The sequence below is a fragment of the Bos indicus genome, chromosome 1 (genome assembly GCF_029378745.1).
Source record: "Bos indicus isolate NIAB-ARS_2022 breed Sahiwal x Tharparkar chromosome 1, NIAB-ARS_B.indTharparkar_mat_pri_1.0, whole genome shotgun sequence".
Taxonomy (NCBI): Eukaryota; Metazoa; Chordata; class Mammalia; order Artiodactyla; family Bovidae; genus Bos; species Bos indicus.
The window spans coordinates 61,099,311-61,119,188 of record NC_091760.1 but is presented as its reverse complement, the minus strand read 5'-3'; the positions used below and the strand labels follow the sequence as shown (position 1 = coordinate 61,119,188).

The 19,878-nt window shown below is 40.4% G+C and overlaps 1 protein-coding gene across 1 annotated transcript in view; it reads right to left on the bottom strand.

Annotated features, from left to right (window-relative positions):
• Positions 1–12,831: 12,831 nt before the first annotated feature.
• GAP43 (growth associated protein 43) overlaps positions 12,832–19,878 on the bottom strand; it is a 101,417-nt gene continuing 94,370 nt past the window's right edge. The window contains exon 3 of the mRNA XM_019967684.2: positions 12,832–13,521. Coding sequence (XP_019823243.2) covers positions 13,433–13,521 — 89 coding nt within the window. The 3' untranslated portion in view covers positions 12,832–13,432. The remainder of the gene's footprint in view (positions 13,522–19,878) is intronic.

Below are 19,878 nucleotides of genomic sequence, written 5' to 3'. Positions count from 1 at the left end.
GGATGTTGGCAATTTGATCTCTGGTTCCTCTGCCTTTTCTAAAACCAGCTTGAAGATCAGGAAGTTCACGGTTCACATATTGCTGAAGACTGGCTTGGAGAATTTTGAGCATTACTTTACTAGCCTGTGAGATGAGTGCAATTGTTCGGTAGTTTGAGCATTCTTTGGCATTGCCTTTCTTTGGGATTGGAATGAAAACTGACCTTTTCCAGTCCTGTGGCCACTGCTGAGTTTTCCAAATTTGGTGGCATATTGAGTGCAGCACTTTCACAGCATCATCTTTCAGGATTTGAAAGCTCAACTGGAATTCTATCACCTCCACTAGCTTTGTTTGTAGTGATGCTTTCTACGGATCACATTCCAGGATGTCTGGCTCTAGATGAGTGATCACACCATCATGATTATCTGGGTTGTGAAGATCTTTTTTGTACAGTTCTTCTGTGTATTCTTGCCACCTCTTCTTAATATCTTCTGCTTCTGTTAGGTCCATACCATTTCTGTTCTTTATGGAGCCCATCTTTGTGTGAAATGTCCCCTTGGTATCTCTGATTTTCTTGAAGAGATCTCTTGTCTTTCCCATTCTGTTGTTTTCCTCTATTTTTTTTTTTTTAATTTTTGTTTGTTTTTTTTTTTTTTCAATTTTAATTAAAAAAAAATTATACATGTGTTCCCCATCCTGAACCCTCCTCCCTCCTCCCTCCCCACACCATCCCCCTGGGTCGTCCCAGTGCACCAGCCCCAAGCATCCAGCATCGTGCATCGAACCCGGACTGGCATCTCGCTTCATACATGACATTTCACATGTTTCAATGCCATTCTCCCAAATCTTCCCACCCTCTCCCTCTCCCACAGAGTCCATAAGCCTGTTCTATACATCAGTGTCTCTTTTGCTGTCTCGTATACAGGGTTATCGTTACCATCTTTCTAAATTCCATATATATGCGTTAGTATCTGAGGAAGGCTTTCTTTTCTCTTCTTGCTATTCTTCGGAACTCTGCATTCAGATGCTTGAGATCCCTATCTCCATTTTGAAAGCCCCAGTTCCTTTCTCCTCCTCAGGGACCCTGGACTTCTTATCCACCCGCCTAGGAATTGACTCTCTGAAGGTGATGAGGTGGAGCCCCCCATGATGGAATTAGTGTCATTATGAGATGAGAAAGACACCAGAGTTCTTTCTCTGCTGTGTGTGAATAAAGCAAGAAAGTGGCAATCTGTAAGCCAGGAAGAAGGTCTTCATCAAGAGTCAAATGTGGGAGATGAGTGTGAGAGGGAGGCTCAAGAAGGGGGAAATACATGTATATTTATGGCTGATTCACACTGTTGTACAGCAGAAACCAACACATCATTGTAAAGCAATTATCCTCCATTAAAATTTTTTTAAATAAGTTAATTTTGAAAAGTAGTCCAAGCTCTTTAATGTTTCTTCCTTCCTAATTCTCAATAAAATATATTTTTCCCTGGAAAAAAAAAATAACCAAATCTGCTGTCATCTTGATCTTGGACTACCCAGCCTACAAATCTGTGAGAAATAAGCACCTGTTGTTTAAGCCATTCAGTGTATGTATTTTGTTTCAGCAGCCCAAGGAGAAAAAGACAGAAGGAAACACTATATTTCACATAACAATCAGTAAAAATAAAGATGTATTTTATTTCCCATCTAAGTTCACAAGCCCCTTGAATTCTATTCCAGATGGATTCTAGTAGTTGAGTCCCTATATACCAATTGTTTTTGCAGTAAAGTCAAAACTCCTTAGCTCATTTTTAAAGTGATTTACAAATATCTCCAGAACTTTTTTCCAGCCTCTTCTGTCCACAAAACCACATATCCTCTTGTAATCTAATCTCCAGACATACAGACCTCATGCCATGTGCAATTCTATCAAATTGTTTTGTGTCTTTAAGTCTAAGGGTGGTCTCTCTGACTAAAGTATCTTTCTTCTACTTCACCCAACAGTCTTCTTTATCACTTAAGATTAAGTATTTCTGACTCTGTCTTCTCCTCCAGGGAGCCCTTATTATTCTCTGCATGGTTTAGGTATGCCTTACCCAGTTTTCACAAAACTGATTATTCCTCTATGGCAGCCTTCACACCCTTCCCTTCCCTTGTTTCATGCCATTATCATTTAACTGTGTGGACTGTGTCATTTCTTATGCTGTTTCTGTGGTTAGGGAAGTGCAAGGGCTTGATAAATTTCTGTAAAATCAATTGATGTCCTGAAACTGTAGTAGTTTCTAGGCTCCAGGGGAGTGGTCAGAAAACAGAGACTGAGTATGTATAAACAGGAGAAGTGGTCCTGATAATGGTTTTAAAGTAGCAGACGAGGATTTGAACTTAATAATACACAGCATGATGCAGAAGAAAAGGCTAGCAACCAGGAGAGAAAAAAACATGACTTTGCCTGTTCAGGAATACAAACCCCTTTACAGAGTAGGCCTAGGGGATTGGCTAATCATCCCTATTTTAAGTGATACCTTGGTTAAATGAGTTCTTCCTACATCTTAATTCCTTTGGGAAAAAAATCCAGGATAATTACTAGAGACAATTGATTTTTTTACAGCTGTTAAGATGAGGCTCCTGTGTTTTTGTTTTATTTACAATTTAAAAAATTTCTTATCTCACTTTCTATACCTTATTAAATTATATATATATATGTATATATATGTACATATATATATGATATGAATTTGAGCAAACTCCAGGAGATAGTGGATGGCAGAGGAACCTGGTGTGCTATAGTCCATGGGGTCACAAAGAGTCAGACACAAATTAGCGACTGAACAACAACAACAAATATATATATATATATAGACACACACATATACCATATACATATTAAACATGTATATATACATATAGACATGCATATATACTCATGTATACATGCATGTGATGCATTATGTGTATATATACAGTATGTGTATATATATGTGTATATATATATATACAGTGTGCTGTTGCTGTTCAGTATCTAAGTCACGTCTGACTCTTTGTGGCCCCATGGACTGTAACCCATCAGGCTCCTCTGTACATGGAATTCTCCAAGCAAGAATACTGGAGTGGGTTTTCATTCCTTTCTCCAGGGGATCTTCCTGACCCAGGGATTGAACTCAGGTCTCCTGCATTGCAGGCAGATTCCTTACCACTCAGTCACCAGGGAAGCCCATATATACAGTATATATATATATATATGTGTGTGTGTGTGTGTGTGTGTATACAGTGTTTGCCACTCTAAGCAAAAAATATTATACTAATTTTTATATCATTAAACACCCACTCATTGTAGCATAACAGTAACATACCCAGAGTAAATATTTAAAAATATTTGTTCAACATAGTTTGCTAACAGGAAAGGATTTGTGTTCTTTAAGATGTATAATTACTTTCATACCATATGCTCTTCTGATGCAAAATAAGGTTCGATTTTTGAAGGTGATACCTATGGTTTAAAAATTAGATCACATCTAATATCCCATTCTTTTAAACGCACAATATGCTTTATGTCTTTTGCTCAGAGCTTAGGGATAGGGAAAGTGTCATTGGCATCCCTAAAACTCACTTTCAACTTTAGCTATATATATAACTGGACATGGAACAACAGACTGGTTCCAAATAGGAAAAGGAGTACGTCAAGGCTGTATATTGTCACCCTGCTTATTTAACTTATATGCAGAGTACATCATGAGAAACGCTGGACTGGAAGAAACACAAGCTGGAATTAAGATTGCCGGGAGAAATATTAATAACCTCAGATATGCAGATGACACCACCCTTATGTCAGAAAGTGAAGAGGAACTAAAGAGCCTCTTGATGAAAGTGAAAGTGGAGAGTGAAAAAGTTGGCTTAAAGCTCAACATTCAGAAAACGAAGATCATGGCATCCGGTCCCATCACTTCATGGGAAATAGATGGGGAATCAGTGGAAACAGTGTCAGACTTTATTTTTCTGGGCTCCAAAATCACTGCAGATGGTGACTGCAGCCATGAAATTAGAAGACACTTACTCCTTGGAAGGAAAGTTATGACCAACCTAGATAGCATATTCAAAAGCAGAGATATTACTTTCCCAACAAAGGTCCGTCTAGTCAAAGCTATGGTTTTTCCTGTGGTCACGTATGGATGTGAGAGTTGGACTGTGAAGAAGGCTGAGCATCGAAGAATTGATGCTTTTGAACTGTGGTGTTAGAGAAGACTCTTGAGAGTCCCTTGGACTGCAGGGAGATCCAACCAATCCATTCTGAAGGAGATCAGCCCTGGGATTTCTTTGGAAGGAATGATGCTAAAGCTGAAACTCCAGTCCTTTGGCTACCTCATGCGAAGAATTGACTCATTGGAAAAGACTCTGATGCTGGGAGGGATGGGGGCAGGAGGAGAAGGGAATGACAGAGGATGAGATGGCTGGATGACATCACTGACTCGATGGACGTGAGTCTGAATGAACTCTGGGAGTTGGTGCTGGATAGGGAGGCCTGGCGTGCTATGATTCATGGGGTCGCAAAGAGTCGGACATGACTGAGTGACTGAACTGAACTGATAATGTCTTCCTCCTCAGTAGACATAATGACCTCATCTCTTAGCATTTTCAGGGGCTTTTCCCCATGGCTTAGTGGTAAATAATCCACCTTCAATGCAAGGAAAATCCCATGGACAGATGAGCCTGGCAGGCTACAGTCCATAGAGTTGCAAAAATTTAGACACAACTGAGCACACACACATGCATTAAATCTTGAAAATATCAAATGAACACATTTGGAGGAAGAATGAGGATGCACTATATACCCTGGGCAGCAAATCACCATGCTTATGCCACAGATAGTGTGAAAACGTCCAGGGATCAAGAAACTATGAACACCTGGTGGGCAGTTACTGGGGCTCGGGCAAATATGGAGGGACTGATATATCAGGAAGCTTTTAAATTGTAGATGGCAGGAGCACCATTCAAACTAGCTTAACTAAAGGGAAAAAAAAAAAAGGTATTAACACATATAACTGAAAAGTCCAAGAATAGTACTTGCTTCAGGCATTGTTAGAACTAGGCAACCAAACAATGTTACCAGGACTCTGTCTCTTTCCATTTGGGGGGCAGGCTCTTTCCACGTGGTGAGAAAACAGTCATCATTTGTGAAATGCATTCACTTGTCTAGAAATCCTACCAAGAAAAAGAGTTTTTGGCAGAAAATTCCATGGGCAAACTGGCTTAAGTCACACGCCTGTGATTAAACCAATTACTGTGTCCAGGATATATATGATCTGATTGGCCAGGCCTGGTTCTTGTATCTATTCTACGTTGAGGAGGAAAGGACAAGGTTCAGAGTCAGCTCCCTTAAGACTAATCAGCATAGATTCAACAGAAGAAAGAGGCAGTCTATTGCCAGAGGGCTGGAAAGGGTGCAGGTGACCAAGAACAAAAGAGGTCCTCTGCTAAGTAAAATTATGAGAAAGTGGTCCATGGATAACTCTATTGTTTTATAAATGAAAAGGTGAAAAAGTATGTGTCAAATTTAGGTAAAACACTTAAATTTTTCTAATTAAAAAGTTTTTAAAAATTGGAATATAATTGCTTTACAATATTGTGTTAGTTTTTCCATAAAACGTGAATCAGCTACGTGTATACATATATTCGCTCTCTCTTGATCCTGCCTCCCTTCCATCCCACTCTTCTAGGTGACCACAGAGCACCACGCTAACTCCCTGTGCTACGCAGCAGCTTGGCGCTAGTACTTTACACATGGTAGAGTATATATGTCAATGCTGCTCTAGATTACGGTTTTGAGAGAAGTGCATTCATTTCCATTTATTGAGATTCTTTTAAACAACCAGCAGTGTCTTGAGAGCTAGAGACAGAAACAGAGTAAGTTGTTAACTTTAGGAAGCTTATAGTCTAGTGACTGAAACTAGGTGAATAAAGCAACTGAGAAAGGATATAGCATTTTAACAGATTCTAGCAGAAATAGGACTTATCTCTGCTTAAAATATTTTCACAAGAAAGAGTGATAGAAAACATTGAGCAACCTGCTCATGGGAGGCTCTGATGAGAAGGTAATATTTCAGGGAAGACTTGAAAGAGCCACGTGAATATCTCAGGAAGAGCATTTCAAGCAGAGGGAACAGAGAGGGCAGAAGTGGCAACGTCAGGAATGGAGTAAGCACGGACAATGAGGAGGCCCCGGTGGCTGGAGTACTGGCCACCACTGAGTACCTGAATCAAGACTTCTCAGAGTTATGTGGCCACGGCTACCCCAAGTTCAGCATTGGATCTGCTATGTGAGAGTGCTAGGTTCTCGGGGAAATACTCCTCCCTCTTCTTGGACAAGGGGCCTGAGGTGCAACTTGGAGCTCCCATGAGAAGCTTCCAAAACTGAAGGAAGGGGAAAGGAGGTAGAGAGTGACCAGTGAGAACCAAAGCCCTTTCATTCATTTATTCATTCATCCATTCATACATTCTTGAAGCATGGCTTGCAGTATCTGCTTGCTAGTTTCAGGTACTTGTGTAACTGCAATACAGGACTAAGCTAGACAAAAATCCCATAGCTAAGCAGTTTGCAGTCTGGCAGTTGTTTATGCAGACAGGCTGGGCTGTGTCAGGGAGGGAACGCAGGATGCCTGGTTTAGGTGTGCAAGGGCAGCACTGCAGAGTCACCGTCAGGGTCGGGGACCCCAGTACAGAGGTGAGGTTGCCTTCCTTCCCAGGTGGAGTGATGCTGGGAGGCTTCCCGCCTGTTGGTGCTATAAAAACTGGGACCCAAGGGCTGCTTTCCTCACTGGCTGCTCCTCAGCCCCTCCTTGCTTAATGAACACTTCTGGGTTTCCAGGCTTTGTCCTCACTCTACTTAATAAACGTTAGCTAAAGAGATGCACAACGTGAGAGTTGTGAATTCGTTTTATTTGGGGCAAAATGAGGACTGCCAGCTGGGAGACACTGCCTCAGATAGCTCTGAGCAGTGGTTCCAAAGCGCCAGTGGGGGAGGTCAGGATATAAGACTTTGGTGAACGGGGAGTTCAGTGCAATCAAGCGCTTCTTTTACAAAAGGTTTTTTGCTAGTCATGAGGAATGGATGTCACCATGAAGGGATTTAGTGCTTTTCTAGATATGAGGCGATGCAAGGATTGGGATCATGAAATCAGTTCTTGAAAATGTCTAGCTATCTAAAGACCTATTCCACCAGTATCCCGGGAGAACAGAGTGCCTCACCCTCCACCCTGAATTCCCTTCAGGGAGTGTCGAAGGTCAGGAGCTGCAACAGCACAGGCAGATGGCAAAGGCCCTTGGTGGTGGTGTTCAGTTGCTGGCAAATCTTGGCAAGTGCCAATTGTAGTTGACATAAAGGAAGAGGAGGAAAGGCCATGAAGGTAGAAAAAACAGAAAAAGGCACAAAACTCTTGCTTTTGTTTCTACTCTGCATCTTTCTTTCCCTAATATAATGGGAAGAGGAAATTTTAAAAAGCATAATTCTTCCCTCCAGGCTTAAAATAAAAATTCTGAGAGACATAACCTTGTGTTTACTCCAATGCATGAAATGAAATATCTATCATCTTCTTATCTATAGTTTAAAAATAAATTTGTACCCACTGTGTACAATCAGTGAGCCCTTCATGAACATGAGTTTTGAAGTGACTGAGTCTGGCTTTAGAATTGTGCTCTCCCTGGCATGGGATAGATACAGCTGGCAAGGGCGGTGAAAGCCCAACAGGCATCATATATTGGTGGTTTGGTTTGGCAGCCCGGAGTTACTCTTGTTTACTTTTTGATTTATTTTCAGAATGTTTAGGTAAGTTATGTATTCTTTAGTTCATCCCAGCCCTGATCAGCTTGGAACCACTCCATCGTGTCTATATTTCTCAAGGAAACTTCTGGGAATATTAGACATTTAATTCCCAGGTCCTCAGGGGCCAACTCACTCTCAAGCCTTACAGTCCCTGGGTGTCACTGAGACCTCACATAATCACAGCTGCCCAACTGTCATTAGAAAGTGTTCATCTAGAAAACACAATTCTAGCATTCACGCGAAGAGTCGGACACGACGAGCGACTTCACTTTCACTTTTCACTTTCATGCATTGGAGAAGGAAATGGCAACTCACTCCAGTGTTCTTGCCTGGAGAATCCCAGGGATGGCAGAGCCCAGTGGGCTGCTGTCTATGGGGTCGCACAGAGTCAGACACGACTGAAGCGACTTAGCAGCAGCAGCAGCATTCCCTTTGGGAGAAGCAGGGCCAGGGATAGGGTGAGGTGCATCCAAAAATCAGTGAAAAAGATAAATAATACTTAATGCAAGGGCTTCCCAGTGGCTCAGCAGTAAAGAATCCTGCGATTCAGGAGACACAGGAATCACATTTTTGATCCCTGGGTTGGGAAGATCCCCTGGAGGAAAAATGGCAACCCACTCCAATATTCTTGCCTGAAGAATCCCATGGACAGAGGAGCCTGGTGCATTACATACAGTCCACAGCGTTGCAAAGAGTTGGACACAACGGAGCACATATACGCATTTAATGCAATATTTTAAAAATCAAAATTAATGTTAAAATGTCTATGATAAACAGATATTAAAATTTCAATAAAAAGTTCTGTTGTTTTTGTTGCTTGTGTGTTTTATGACCCTGCGTTATTGCATCCTGGGGCCAGCCCTTCCTCATCAGCCCTCAGCTCCCTGGCCTGGCATTGTGCCCCTTGTCCACTAGCAGGTGGGTTTGAGGGCTGATTGTGTGCCAACTGTTGGGGCAACGTGGAACTTTCTATAATATATATGTATAGTTATGTGTTTTATTATAGAGCTTATATTAACGTTCCTATTTGGTTCAAACTACAGAATACAGACTGATGTTTTAATGAGTGTATACAGAAATGCACATTTTTCATATTAGCTCAGGCTTCACTAATGCACAGCAAAACAGCAATGGGAACCGTTGACTTTAAGGTCTTCTCTTATTTAGCAGTCTGTGGTGTGGAAAACAGTTTACAAAATCATATGTACAGCATGAGCCTATTTTAGCCTTAAATATATGTCTATGCACACATATGAATATTTAATAAATACGTGAAGAATATATGGGAAGGGAGGAAGGCAGATAAGCAGGCAGACAGGCTATGTGAAGCTATATCTCTAAATGTTAACATGCTCAATTCTGGGTGGTAAACTGTAGATTATTTTTGCCTTCTTTTTTATTTGTATTTTTTACTTTTCTACGTTGAAAGCATATTATTTGAGAAATTAAGCAATAAAACTATTTTAAGGTTCTTATGACAATCCCACATGCTTTCATTGCCATGTTAGCTGGCAATGATTTTCTTTGTATGGAGGCATCTCACTTCATCAAAAATATATTTAGTAAGATACTGTCTGTGACACTAAATACGCTATAATTACCAACACGGATGCATACCTGTTTTAAAAAAAAATCAGGTAACCAATCTGCTAGAAAATATACATTCAAAATGCCCTTGCCAATTTAATCAAATTCCCCAAGAACTCTTAATGACTCATCATTCTCATAGCTATAATCTTTCCCTCTTTCCCTTTGACTGGGAATTTCTTTCTAGGAAGAAAAGACAAAAGTGCAATTATATACAAGTCAATATGTGACTGAAAAAGGTGGTCAGTGTGGATGCAGGCTTTTCCTGCATAAAAGGCAGGATGAGATTTAGGATGAGATTTAATCCCCTAGGGGAAAAAAGTAAAATTATTTTTAAATAAAAAAAGCCCACATTTTTAATGTTCATTAGCTAGCATTTAGCTAGAAGGGTCACCTATCATTAAATTATTTTTATAGGCAGCTTAGCAGAAGCTGTGTTTCCATGACAACAGACAACTTATGGAAAGTAAAAAAAAAAGTTAATGGAATTTGTGGTGATCTTAACAATGCTCTATGGAAATCATTCATTAATCTGATTTTCCTATTGCTCAGGATTCCATGCCAATTGCAGAACCAGCTTTCCTGGAGCTGGCTCATGTTGGAAAGAATACATTTTTGAGAGCTCCAGCGTGCCTTTCCCTAGGGAGTTGAGATAGAGAGTTTGGTAATCCTCCCTTGATCTCTCTTATGAGCTGAATATGGGAAGAGACTACTATTAAAAGAAAACAAAACAACCTTCCCTCCCTCCCACCCACCAAAACAAACCAAAAAAGCCCTTAGATCACCTCAAGGTAACTATGAAATGTGTAGGTTTGGTCAGAACTGCAGGTGCAAGTTTTATCCTCATTCTCTTCTGGAATCCACATCAGAAGGCTTGTTCATGAATTAAATGTTATATGAGAAAAAGAGGAATCAGGCTGCTTTTTAGATTTTTGAACTAAACCACTAGGTGGATGATGGTGGTAAAGACTGAAAGATGAAAAAGTGTGAGCTGGGTGAGAGGAATAAAAGGTTCTATTTTAGAAACCTCTTCATCTTCAAAGAGATCAAATGTATTACGTCATGCTGGAACATTTTAGACTTAAATAATATAGCTCTATCAAAAGAATTTATTTCATGCAGACATGGCCATGGTTTTGCTATCAATCTGGCCTGGTGCCCAGAATATGATCTTATTACCACCTGAAAGATTCACTTGTCAATGCTGAGGCCTTTTTAACTTGTCCCCAACCTAGCTTTTATTTTTTAAGCAGTAATCCAGATGTAGATGTTTTAGGATCATCAAATTCTGAACAGAATTTAGAATCTATTTCCTTTGCATGTTGAACAGTCTCTGTTTCCCAGTATCAGCTGATTTTGTGTGTGTTGTGTATATATTTGAGTCACATTGTTTTGTACCAGTGTAACAGCTGCAGTTATCCCTGGCATGTCTTTCAGGATCATTACAAGCCTCTCTGATGTGTCTTCCCCTATTCTAAAATTTCTATTAAGGGGACAAGTTTTTAAAAACTAAATAAAAATCAGTAAAAACAAAATTCCAACTCTGACACAACAAGTAATACCACTGAACAGTGAATGTTAATATAGACTTAAAAGGTCATATTGCTATTGTGTTCAGTATAACTATAGATTCAGTCGGAGAAGGCAATGGCACCCCACTCCAGTACTCTTGCCTGGAAAATCCCATGGACGGAGGAGCCTGGTAGGCTGCAGTCCATGGGGTCGCTAAGAGTCAGACACGACTGAGCGACTTCACTTTCACTTTTCACTTTCATGCATTGGAGAAGGAAATGGTAACCCACTCCAGTGTTCTTGCCTGGAGAATCCCAGGGACAGGGGAGCCTGGTGGGCTGCCATCTATGGGGTCGCACAGAGTCGGACATGACTGAAGTGACTTAGCAGCAGCAGCAGCATAGATTCAGTGGATGAAGTTTAGAATTATACTTTGAAGAAGGTAGATTGTGCCAGGTCAGAGGAATGCTGCTTTGAAGTATAGATTTGGGAAAGAAATTAAAACATTTACCCTATCAAAAAAACTTTGAGGTAAAGAATTCCTAAAGTAATATCTTGCCACTATGGCTCCAACCCACGGAAGACCTTTTTTTAAAATCCCTTCTCACATCTGATGAGACCATAATCAGATCAAGATTTAATTCCAGATACTTGCAAAGTCCTCTGTGGAAATCACACAAACCCAGAATAAATTAAAAACTCTTAAATCATTTTAATATGATGTTATTGATGGTTCCCTTTTGATATTTTTATGCTTTTGTTTTTTTTAAATCTCTTGGCATCTGAGATCTTAGTTCCCCAGCCAGGGATTGAACCCATGCCCCCTGCAGTGGAAGCTCAGAGCTGAACCACTGGACCACTAGGGAAGTCGCTGGGCTTTTTCTTACAGACCTTTTTCCTTGTGCTTCTTCCACTTACTGTCAGTGATGAGGAAAGACCCCTTAACCCAGTAAGGACTCATCCTTCACACGACATCAGGTTTCTTCAGAGCATTAACTGGGCACTAGCTCCACACAAAGCTGAGAACTACCAACCTGTAGGTTGTATCTCCTAAGATCACTTCTTTCCATGATCTTCATTAATTTTAAGGCTTTGACACAATTTTTTCTTCCTTGCTGGGAAATTCTATGTGCAGATGAATGTAGGAAGCTGAAGGGAGTCCACTGGCGTTGTTTGTCTGTAAGAATCAGGGTCAGGGCAAAGGATGACATGTTAAGAACTTGTATCAGAATTGACTTAGGGAATTTAGAGGGAAAAAGAACAGCATCAGATGCTTCAAGATTTAGGGACGTTGCTTTGTTTCTGAAGGGAACTGTTTACTTCCTAGCAGAGGATATTAAAAAACAGAAACTGGAAGGATATTGGAAAAAGGTGGACGTGCTAAATGTACCCTCTGTATACTATCACCGCCGGCAGGAACAGTGATTATGACTAACCAAGAGTCTGTCAGTTGCATTGTGAAGGGATGAGTCTAACAGAAGCTAATAAACTGAGAAAATAATCAAATAGACAGGTCAATACTTGGATTAAAAATAAATTATCTAAGCAAAAGCCTGGGGGTTTCTAAGAGTTATGCAGGAAGGAGACCGTCATTTATAAAATGAGGAGACAGACCTGGGACAGATTCTTCCCTCACAGCCCTGAGAAGGACTCAATCTTGCCAACAACATCTTGATTTTGGGCTTCAAGCCTCCAGAACTGTTAGAGAATAAATGTCGGTCCTTGTTTAAGCCACCCAGTCTGTGGTACTTTGTTACAGCAGTCCTACAAAAATAATATGGCGCCCAACAGGCCCATTAAGGACCTACGCCATTTGTTCTGACTGAAGCCTTATGGCTTCATCCATCTTTTCTTTGTCAGGGTTGTTGGTATCAGACTGGGAGGTCAGAAATAAAAGATAAAATGTAAGAACCTCAGTGTGTCAACCCAACCCACGAGAAGGCAGTACAGAAACACAGAGCCATTGGAGTTTGATTACTCTCATGGTTTATTAATATTCAGATTGAAAAAGGAGCCGTAGAGCCGCAAGTTACGCTAATTGGCACATTTGCTTTATTTATTTATTTTCAAAACAAACTGGGTTTTTTGAATTTTTTTTTCCTTTTTGTTCATTCCATCACATTGAAAAGGAGGAAAAGAAAAATGGTTTTGAATTCACTCGATATTTTGGACTCCTCAGATGAACGGAACATTGCACACACACTTGGAACAGAGAGAAATAGAGAGGAAAGTGGACTCCCACAGGGCCACACGCACCAGATCAAAAAACTTGGATACAGTGCAAGAATTTCCCAAATGATTGGATCATCATTACCAAAAACTTGCCATAACAACACCAAGAAACAAAAATGTTTAAGCCACACTGTTTGACTTGGGATCGTTCCTGCTTTTTTTTTTTTTTTAAATGTTTGCCACACAGAGAGAAAGAGGGCCAGTGGGTGGGAGAGGACAGACTCACGGACGTGAGCAGGACAGGAAGGGAAACTTCAGAGTGGAGTTAAGAAGAGGGTGAGGAGAGACAGGGTTCAGGAGAGGGGAGAGTGGGGACGTGGAAAGCCATTTCTTGAAGTTCAGGCATGTTCTTGGTCCGCCTCGCGTTCTTCTCCTTTACCCTCATCCTGCCGGGCACTGTCCTTAGGTTTGGTTTCATCTACAGCTTCTGAGGAAGAAAACAGAGGGGTGGAGGGTGAGAGAAGGAGAGTTAGTATTTCATCTCATATGCTCAGATGACAGTGCGATGGATTTCTTCTTTTCATACTGCTTCATAAAAGATTTCAGACATAAAGAGACTATTGCTATCTCAGTAATGTAATTTCCAGGTTCAGAAGAGGTTACCCCCAAGAAGTTGCTCAGTGATGTATAGGAAAGAGCTCAGGAATCAAACCATGATATCATGGGCAAGGAGTCCACTAAACAGAAATTACCATGGTCTGTAATCTCTCAGCTGTACAAACAAGGTGTCCACACATAGAGGGTCCACAACAATCTCATATTTCTCTTTTTCTTTTTGCCGCATGGCACGTGGGATCTTAGTTCCCCAGTCAGGGATCGAACCTGTGCTCCCTGCATTGAAAGCATGGAGTCAACCACTGGACTACCAGAGAAGTCCTTGAGCTTGTATTTCTTTTGCATCAATGTCAGACTTATCAGATACTATTTGGATCATTCAACATCCATTTCAAATTTCTCACTCCTTATTTCTAATATTATAAAGGTTGGAAAGTACAATACTTGTCTTTGTACAATCCCCTTGGAGGTAGGGATGTTCATGTCACACAGTGATGGTCACTTAAGAGACAGGTTTCCCCAGGAGGACTCTAGAAGAGGTGTTTGCCCTTTGTTTTCTCCTATTCCTGATGACCGTGACATCAAACAATACCTGGTAGTGTAGCAGCCAGCCCGAGATCATGAAGACAAAAACTACACACTAAGGATGTGTGTGCTGAGTCGTGTCTGACTCTTTGTGACCCCGTGGACTCTAGCCTGCCAGACTCCTCTGCCCATGGAGTTTTCTAGGCAAGAACACTGCAGTGGGTTTCCATTTCCTTCTCGTGGGGATCTTCCTGACTCAGGGATCGAGCCCATGTATCCTGAATCAGCAGGGATTCTTTACCACTGCACCACCTGGAAACACTGAGCACATGATGATGATGAAGCAGAAAAGCAGGAAAAAACCTACTTGTGATGGACCACAGTACTTCTGGGACACTTTCCCTTAGACTTCTTCTTATTAATGTGAGACAAGTAACTCATCTCTTCAAGCCACTGTAGTAGTTTTTAGTTTTTTGCCATCAAAAACATTCCAGATGACTATACTTATCCATAAGGCAAGTGTGTTTTGCTAAATAAGAAATACTTTGTGCTTTTATAAAGGATCATTTTTTTCCTTAAGGAAGAGTTGATTTTCTAATAACTTGCTGCGTGGTTTTCTGACAGAACTCACAGATTTCGTATTATAGACAGCTTACTAATATGCCACCTAATGGAAAGAGAATCCATTCACTCTGATGTCACATCTGTTATTAAACTAAACTCCATGTGTTGGGATCCCCACGACTCCCCTCAGGTTCAGAGATTTGCTAAAGGACTCACCAGATTCAGCATATAGTTTTACTCATGGCTATTATTTACTAAATGAAAGAATATGAAGAGGAAAAAAAGCAGCACATGTACCCCAATATTCATTGCAGCACTATTAACAATAGCCAGGTCATGGAAACAACCTAAATATCCTCTGGCAAATGAATAGACAAAGATGTGGTACATATAAACAATGGGATATTACTCAGCCATAAAAAGGAACAAAATAGGCTTATTTGTAGAGATGCAGATAGACCTAGAATCTGTCTGTCATACAGTAAGTCAGAAAGAGAAAAACAAATATCACATATTAATGCATAAATCTGGAATCCAGAAAAATGGTACAGATGAGCCTATTTGCAGGGCAAGAGTAGATACTCAGACATAGAAAATGGACATGTGGACATGGCAAGGTGGGTTAAGGGGGTGAGATGAATTGGGAGATTGTATTGACATATATACATTACCATGTGTAAAATAAATAGCTAGGGGGAACCTGTTGTATACCACAGAGAGCTCAGCTTGGTGTTCTGTGGTGACCTAGATGGTAGGGGGAGATTCAAGAGACAGGGAATATACGTATTCATATAGCTGATTCACTTTGTTATGAAGCATAAACTAAAACATTGTAAAGCAACCATATCCCAATAATTTTTTTTTAAAAAGCAAAGGGAAAAGTTGTATGGAGCAAAGTCTGGAGGAACCCAGGCACAAGCTTCCATGAGCCCTCTCCCCATGGAGTCATGCAATATGTGCTTAATTCCTCATCAGCAATGAATTATGGCACGTGTGCAAATGTCATAGCCTAGGGAAGCTCTCTTAAGTGTACAAGTCCATGGTTTTTATTGAAGGCTAGTCATGTAGGCACCCTCTACCTAGCATATACCAAATCCAGACTCCTAGAGGAAAACAGATGTCCAGCATAAACCATATTGTTGGCACAAAGAGTTTAGGCATGGTGAACACTCTTAGTTAGGAAGTGGTGAGAACCCTCTCAAAATTCAAGTTCCCAGATACCAGCCAAGGAGTCAATTTTTCAAAAAATATTTCTAAGAATTAAGAGATGCTGAGACTAGAGAAATGGAAAACTTTTGGGAGACTATTAGAAGAGCTCATAAAATGTTTCTTTGAAATCAGTCAGCTACATATTTATATTCTGATAAAGCCAAACATTTATATCCAAACAAGACCATTGCTGCTAAATATAGTTTTTGGAATTTCTTCTTTAGAACATCTATCTAATAATATTCTTTTAAATCTCTTCAGTAGGAGAAAATGCTTATCTTTTTGAAAATAAATGTGTGTGTGTGTGTGTTTGTCTGTGTGTGTGTTTTAAGAATAAATAAATTCCAGGTCTGGTAAACAGCAACTATGATAGGTCGTTTTATCTTATGACTTGTTTTTGATCAAAGTTTTAAAGTCTGATCTATTTTGTGGGGTTTGCAAAGACTATCTGCAACTATTCATAGAGATTTTTTAAGGCTATTCCCTCCAAGGTGACTTTTGAAGAACCAGCACACTGATCACATTTTCCAACCAAAAGTTTTGGGTGAAAACTAACTCAATTCTGATCTTCATAATACTCTATGTACCAGCAGTGTGCCTCATGGATCACAGAATTCAATGCTTTAATGGACCACTTAATTTTCTACCAGAAGAAAGCTTCCAGATTCATTTGTTAGATCTTTTTGTAGCAATTTGGAATTCTTTCAGATAATTTATTTAGTTCCCTAGCCCTGCCCAAACCTTTGGAGACTACAGATATGCCTATAGTGCTTTACTGTACTTACCAGTTCCAAGAAACAACATATTTAATGCCGTCTCCAAACTGCAAAGAAAGAGAATATTGATTTGAACTGTCTAGAAGAACATAAAAGATTGACTGCAGGAGCAAGAGAAGACTTCAAACCTCTCTTACTCAAAAACTTGGGAGCTATTATATATGACTTGAAGGAGGTTAAGAAACCCAAAAGATCAGAAAGTAAGCAGGATAGGTGAGAAGAGAGGTATATTTGTGGAAATAAAAGAACACAATTCAAAAGGGGAAATCAAAGGAACAAAGATCCAGAAAATTCTGAGAAGCAGCCAAACTTTCGATCCACTTTTGGAGGTAGAATCAGGTTAAATCTTTCCAAATTCCCTCACTTTCTCTTGTTATCCTTTGCTTGGGTCCAGGAGGAAAGGTTAAGCTGGACATGCATCTGTTCATTGTGACAGGAAGTCACTGCGGTCTGTTCCCTATTAAAAGAGCCTCAATATCTACATATCATTTTCTCTTAAATGCTTCAAACTATTTGAAATATAATTATTCATTTGGTTGTTCAATAAACTGATTTTGAACACTTGCAGTGTGCCAGACATTCCTCCAAGTATTGAGAAGAAAAGTGAGAAAACCAGAAAATATCCTTGTTCTTGTTTAAGACTTTAGTATTAATACCATTAATAGGCAATGACATTCATAATTATAGGATGTTGGCAGTGAGAGGGACCTTTAAAATCTTCAAGGGTAATGACAGTATCTTCTGGTCAACTTTGAATGTCCCATGTCCAGCACTGAACCTCTCAGAAATCACCATGTTCACTAGCAATCTCATGAATTTTGTGATTTCTGTGTTACCTTAAAGAGAGTAAGTTAACATTATAGACAGTAAAGCCATGTATTCTTCATGTTCTAGAGTTGAAAGGTACTTCAAAAGGGAAGAAAGAAATGTGTTCATTCATTCATTGATTTATTCAGTAAAAGGTCCTGGACCTTTATTACACACCATACACTGTGCCATGCATTTCAAATGCAATGCATTGCAATGGCGATACAGCAACTAAAATACCAAGCAAAAATCTGCCTTCTTGGAATTCATATGCTAGTAATTATTTTCATGTGCTTTGTTTGTGGGAGAAGGGCTGGTAAAGGAAACAGTAATATCTAGACAAGACAAGAGCAGCCTAAAAAGACATATTTTCTCCTAGGCCGCTTCTCCTGGACTTGCAAAGTTGAATATCTCTAAACAATATCATAAAATTTGAAATATGTAAAACTCTAGTAGTTTTCATATTCTTGACCCGCAACTACCAGTCCTAAGAAAGATCAAGACCTCATTAAGACAGTAATAAAAATCAAAGTCATTTCTACATCCATCTGGAACTGGGTGGTGGTTGCCTTAAACAAGTAAGGGGACCCACGTGGATGTTTTCACGGTGGTCCTTGAAATAGGTATGTCTAACCGGCTCTCTGATTCTTGCTGAAAATAGTTTCCGGAAGCAGCTCCTGCCTTTGTGCATTCCATTCATTTCCTGGAAAGGGTGAGAACAGCACGCCTGCAAGTTCTCTTGGTGAGCAAATACGGGGAGCATATGCAGCAGCGGCTGCTTGTGTGCTCAGCCAGGTGCCGGCTGCAGGGCTGAGGAGGGATGGCGGCGCTCCCAGCTGCCAGTGCCTACGCTGCACTCTAATGGCCCTGTTTACTGGCACTGGTCCAGGCCCCTCCGCAGCCCTACATTACTGAAATTAGGTTGAGTGGATTTCCCAGTAAAACATTATCTCTTGGGACCTGCCCAGCTCTCCCCAGCCTTGTCAACATTTATTAAATAGAAGCTGCTATCATCCTGGGGCCATGCCCACAATTACTCTACCAACCACGACTGGGCTGGGACGTGTGCTTCCTTTCCTTCTGATTTTCACTTTTCTTGAATATTAAATATCATCTCCTCAAAGGCTCAAAGGAAAGTAATCAAAAATTTCAGTAGCAAACTCACATGTGTCCCTTTGTCACTTACATGATCTTCCTCTTGAGCTGGGTACCAGCTGTCAGCCTGGGGATCATGACTTTGGGTGGTCATATTTTGCTCTGTTTTTGCTTTTTATTTTTACTATATTTACATTTTAAGTTCCTTTAAAATTTCATCTCTGATACTTACCATGATTTGGAGTAATTTACTCAACCTCTATTGTCTCACTCTCCTTATCTATAACTGGTGTTAATATTGGAACCCACTTCATGTGGTTATTAAAACACTCAGATGTGTTAATTATTTGAAGTACTTAATAATGAATGGCATGTTTCAGTAAACTGCTCAGTAAATATTATTATTAAGTAATTGGAAGGGAACTAACACTGGTTTAATGTTTACTATGTGCCAAGCCAGGTGCTAAGTGCTTTCACATATTGGTATTTAATATATTGATATATTTCCCTTGCTTTGCTATTCCTTTAGTAGAAATAATGATACCTACCTCATAGATTTGTGATGATCATTAAATGAGAGGAAAAAAAAACTAATATGGTTCCATTTCCTTGGTCACCTAAGTGCTTCATACATAAGAGTTTTCTTTCTCTCCACTAATTCATGCTTATCTACTCTTACCAACTGAGCTATCAGGGAAGTCCAAACAGGAAATCTGCATAGCACAGGTGAATTGTGTCACAGTCTTTGCAACCCCAAGGACCTTACAGTCCATGGAGTTCTCCAGGCTGGAATACTGGAGTGGGTAGCCTTTCCCTTCTCCAGGGGATCTTCCCAATCCAGGAATCGAACCCAGGTCTCCTGCATTGCAGGGAGATTCTTTACCAGCTGATGCACAAGGGAAGCCCTCATAGCTCAGTTGGTAAAGATTCTGCCTGCAATGTAGGAGACCCAGGTTCAATTCCTGGGTCGGGAAGATCCCCTGGAGAAGGGAAAGGCTACCCACTCCAGTATTTTGGGGCTCTCCTCATGGCTCAGCTGGTGAAGAATCCACCTGTAATGTGGGGGACCCAGGATCCCTGGGTTGGGAAGATACTCTGGAGAAGGGAAAGGCTCCCCACTCCAGTATTCTGGCCTGGAGAATTCCATGGACTATACAGTCCATGGGGTCACAAAGAGCTGGACATGACTGGCAGACTTTAACTTCCACTTTCATCTATTCTTAGCCCACAGCCGAAGATAAACTTTCTTCAAG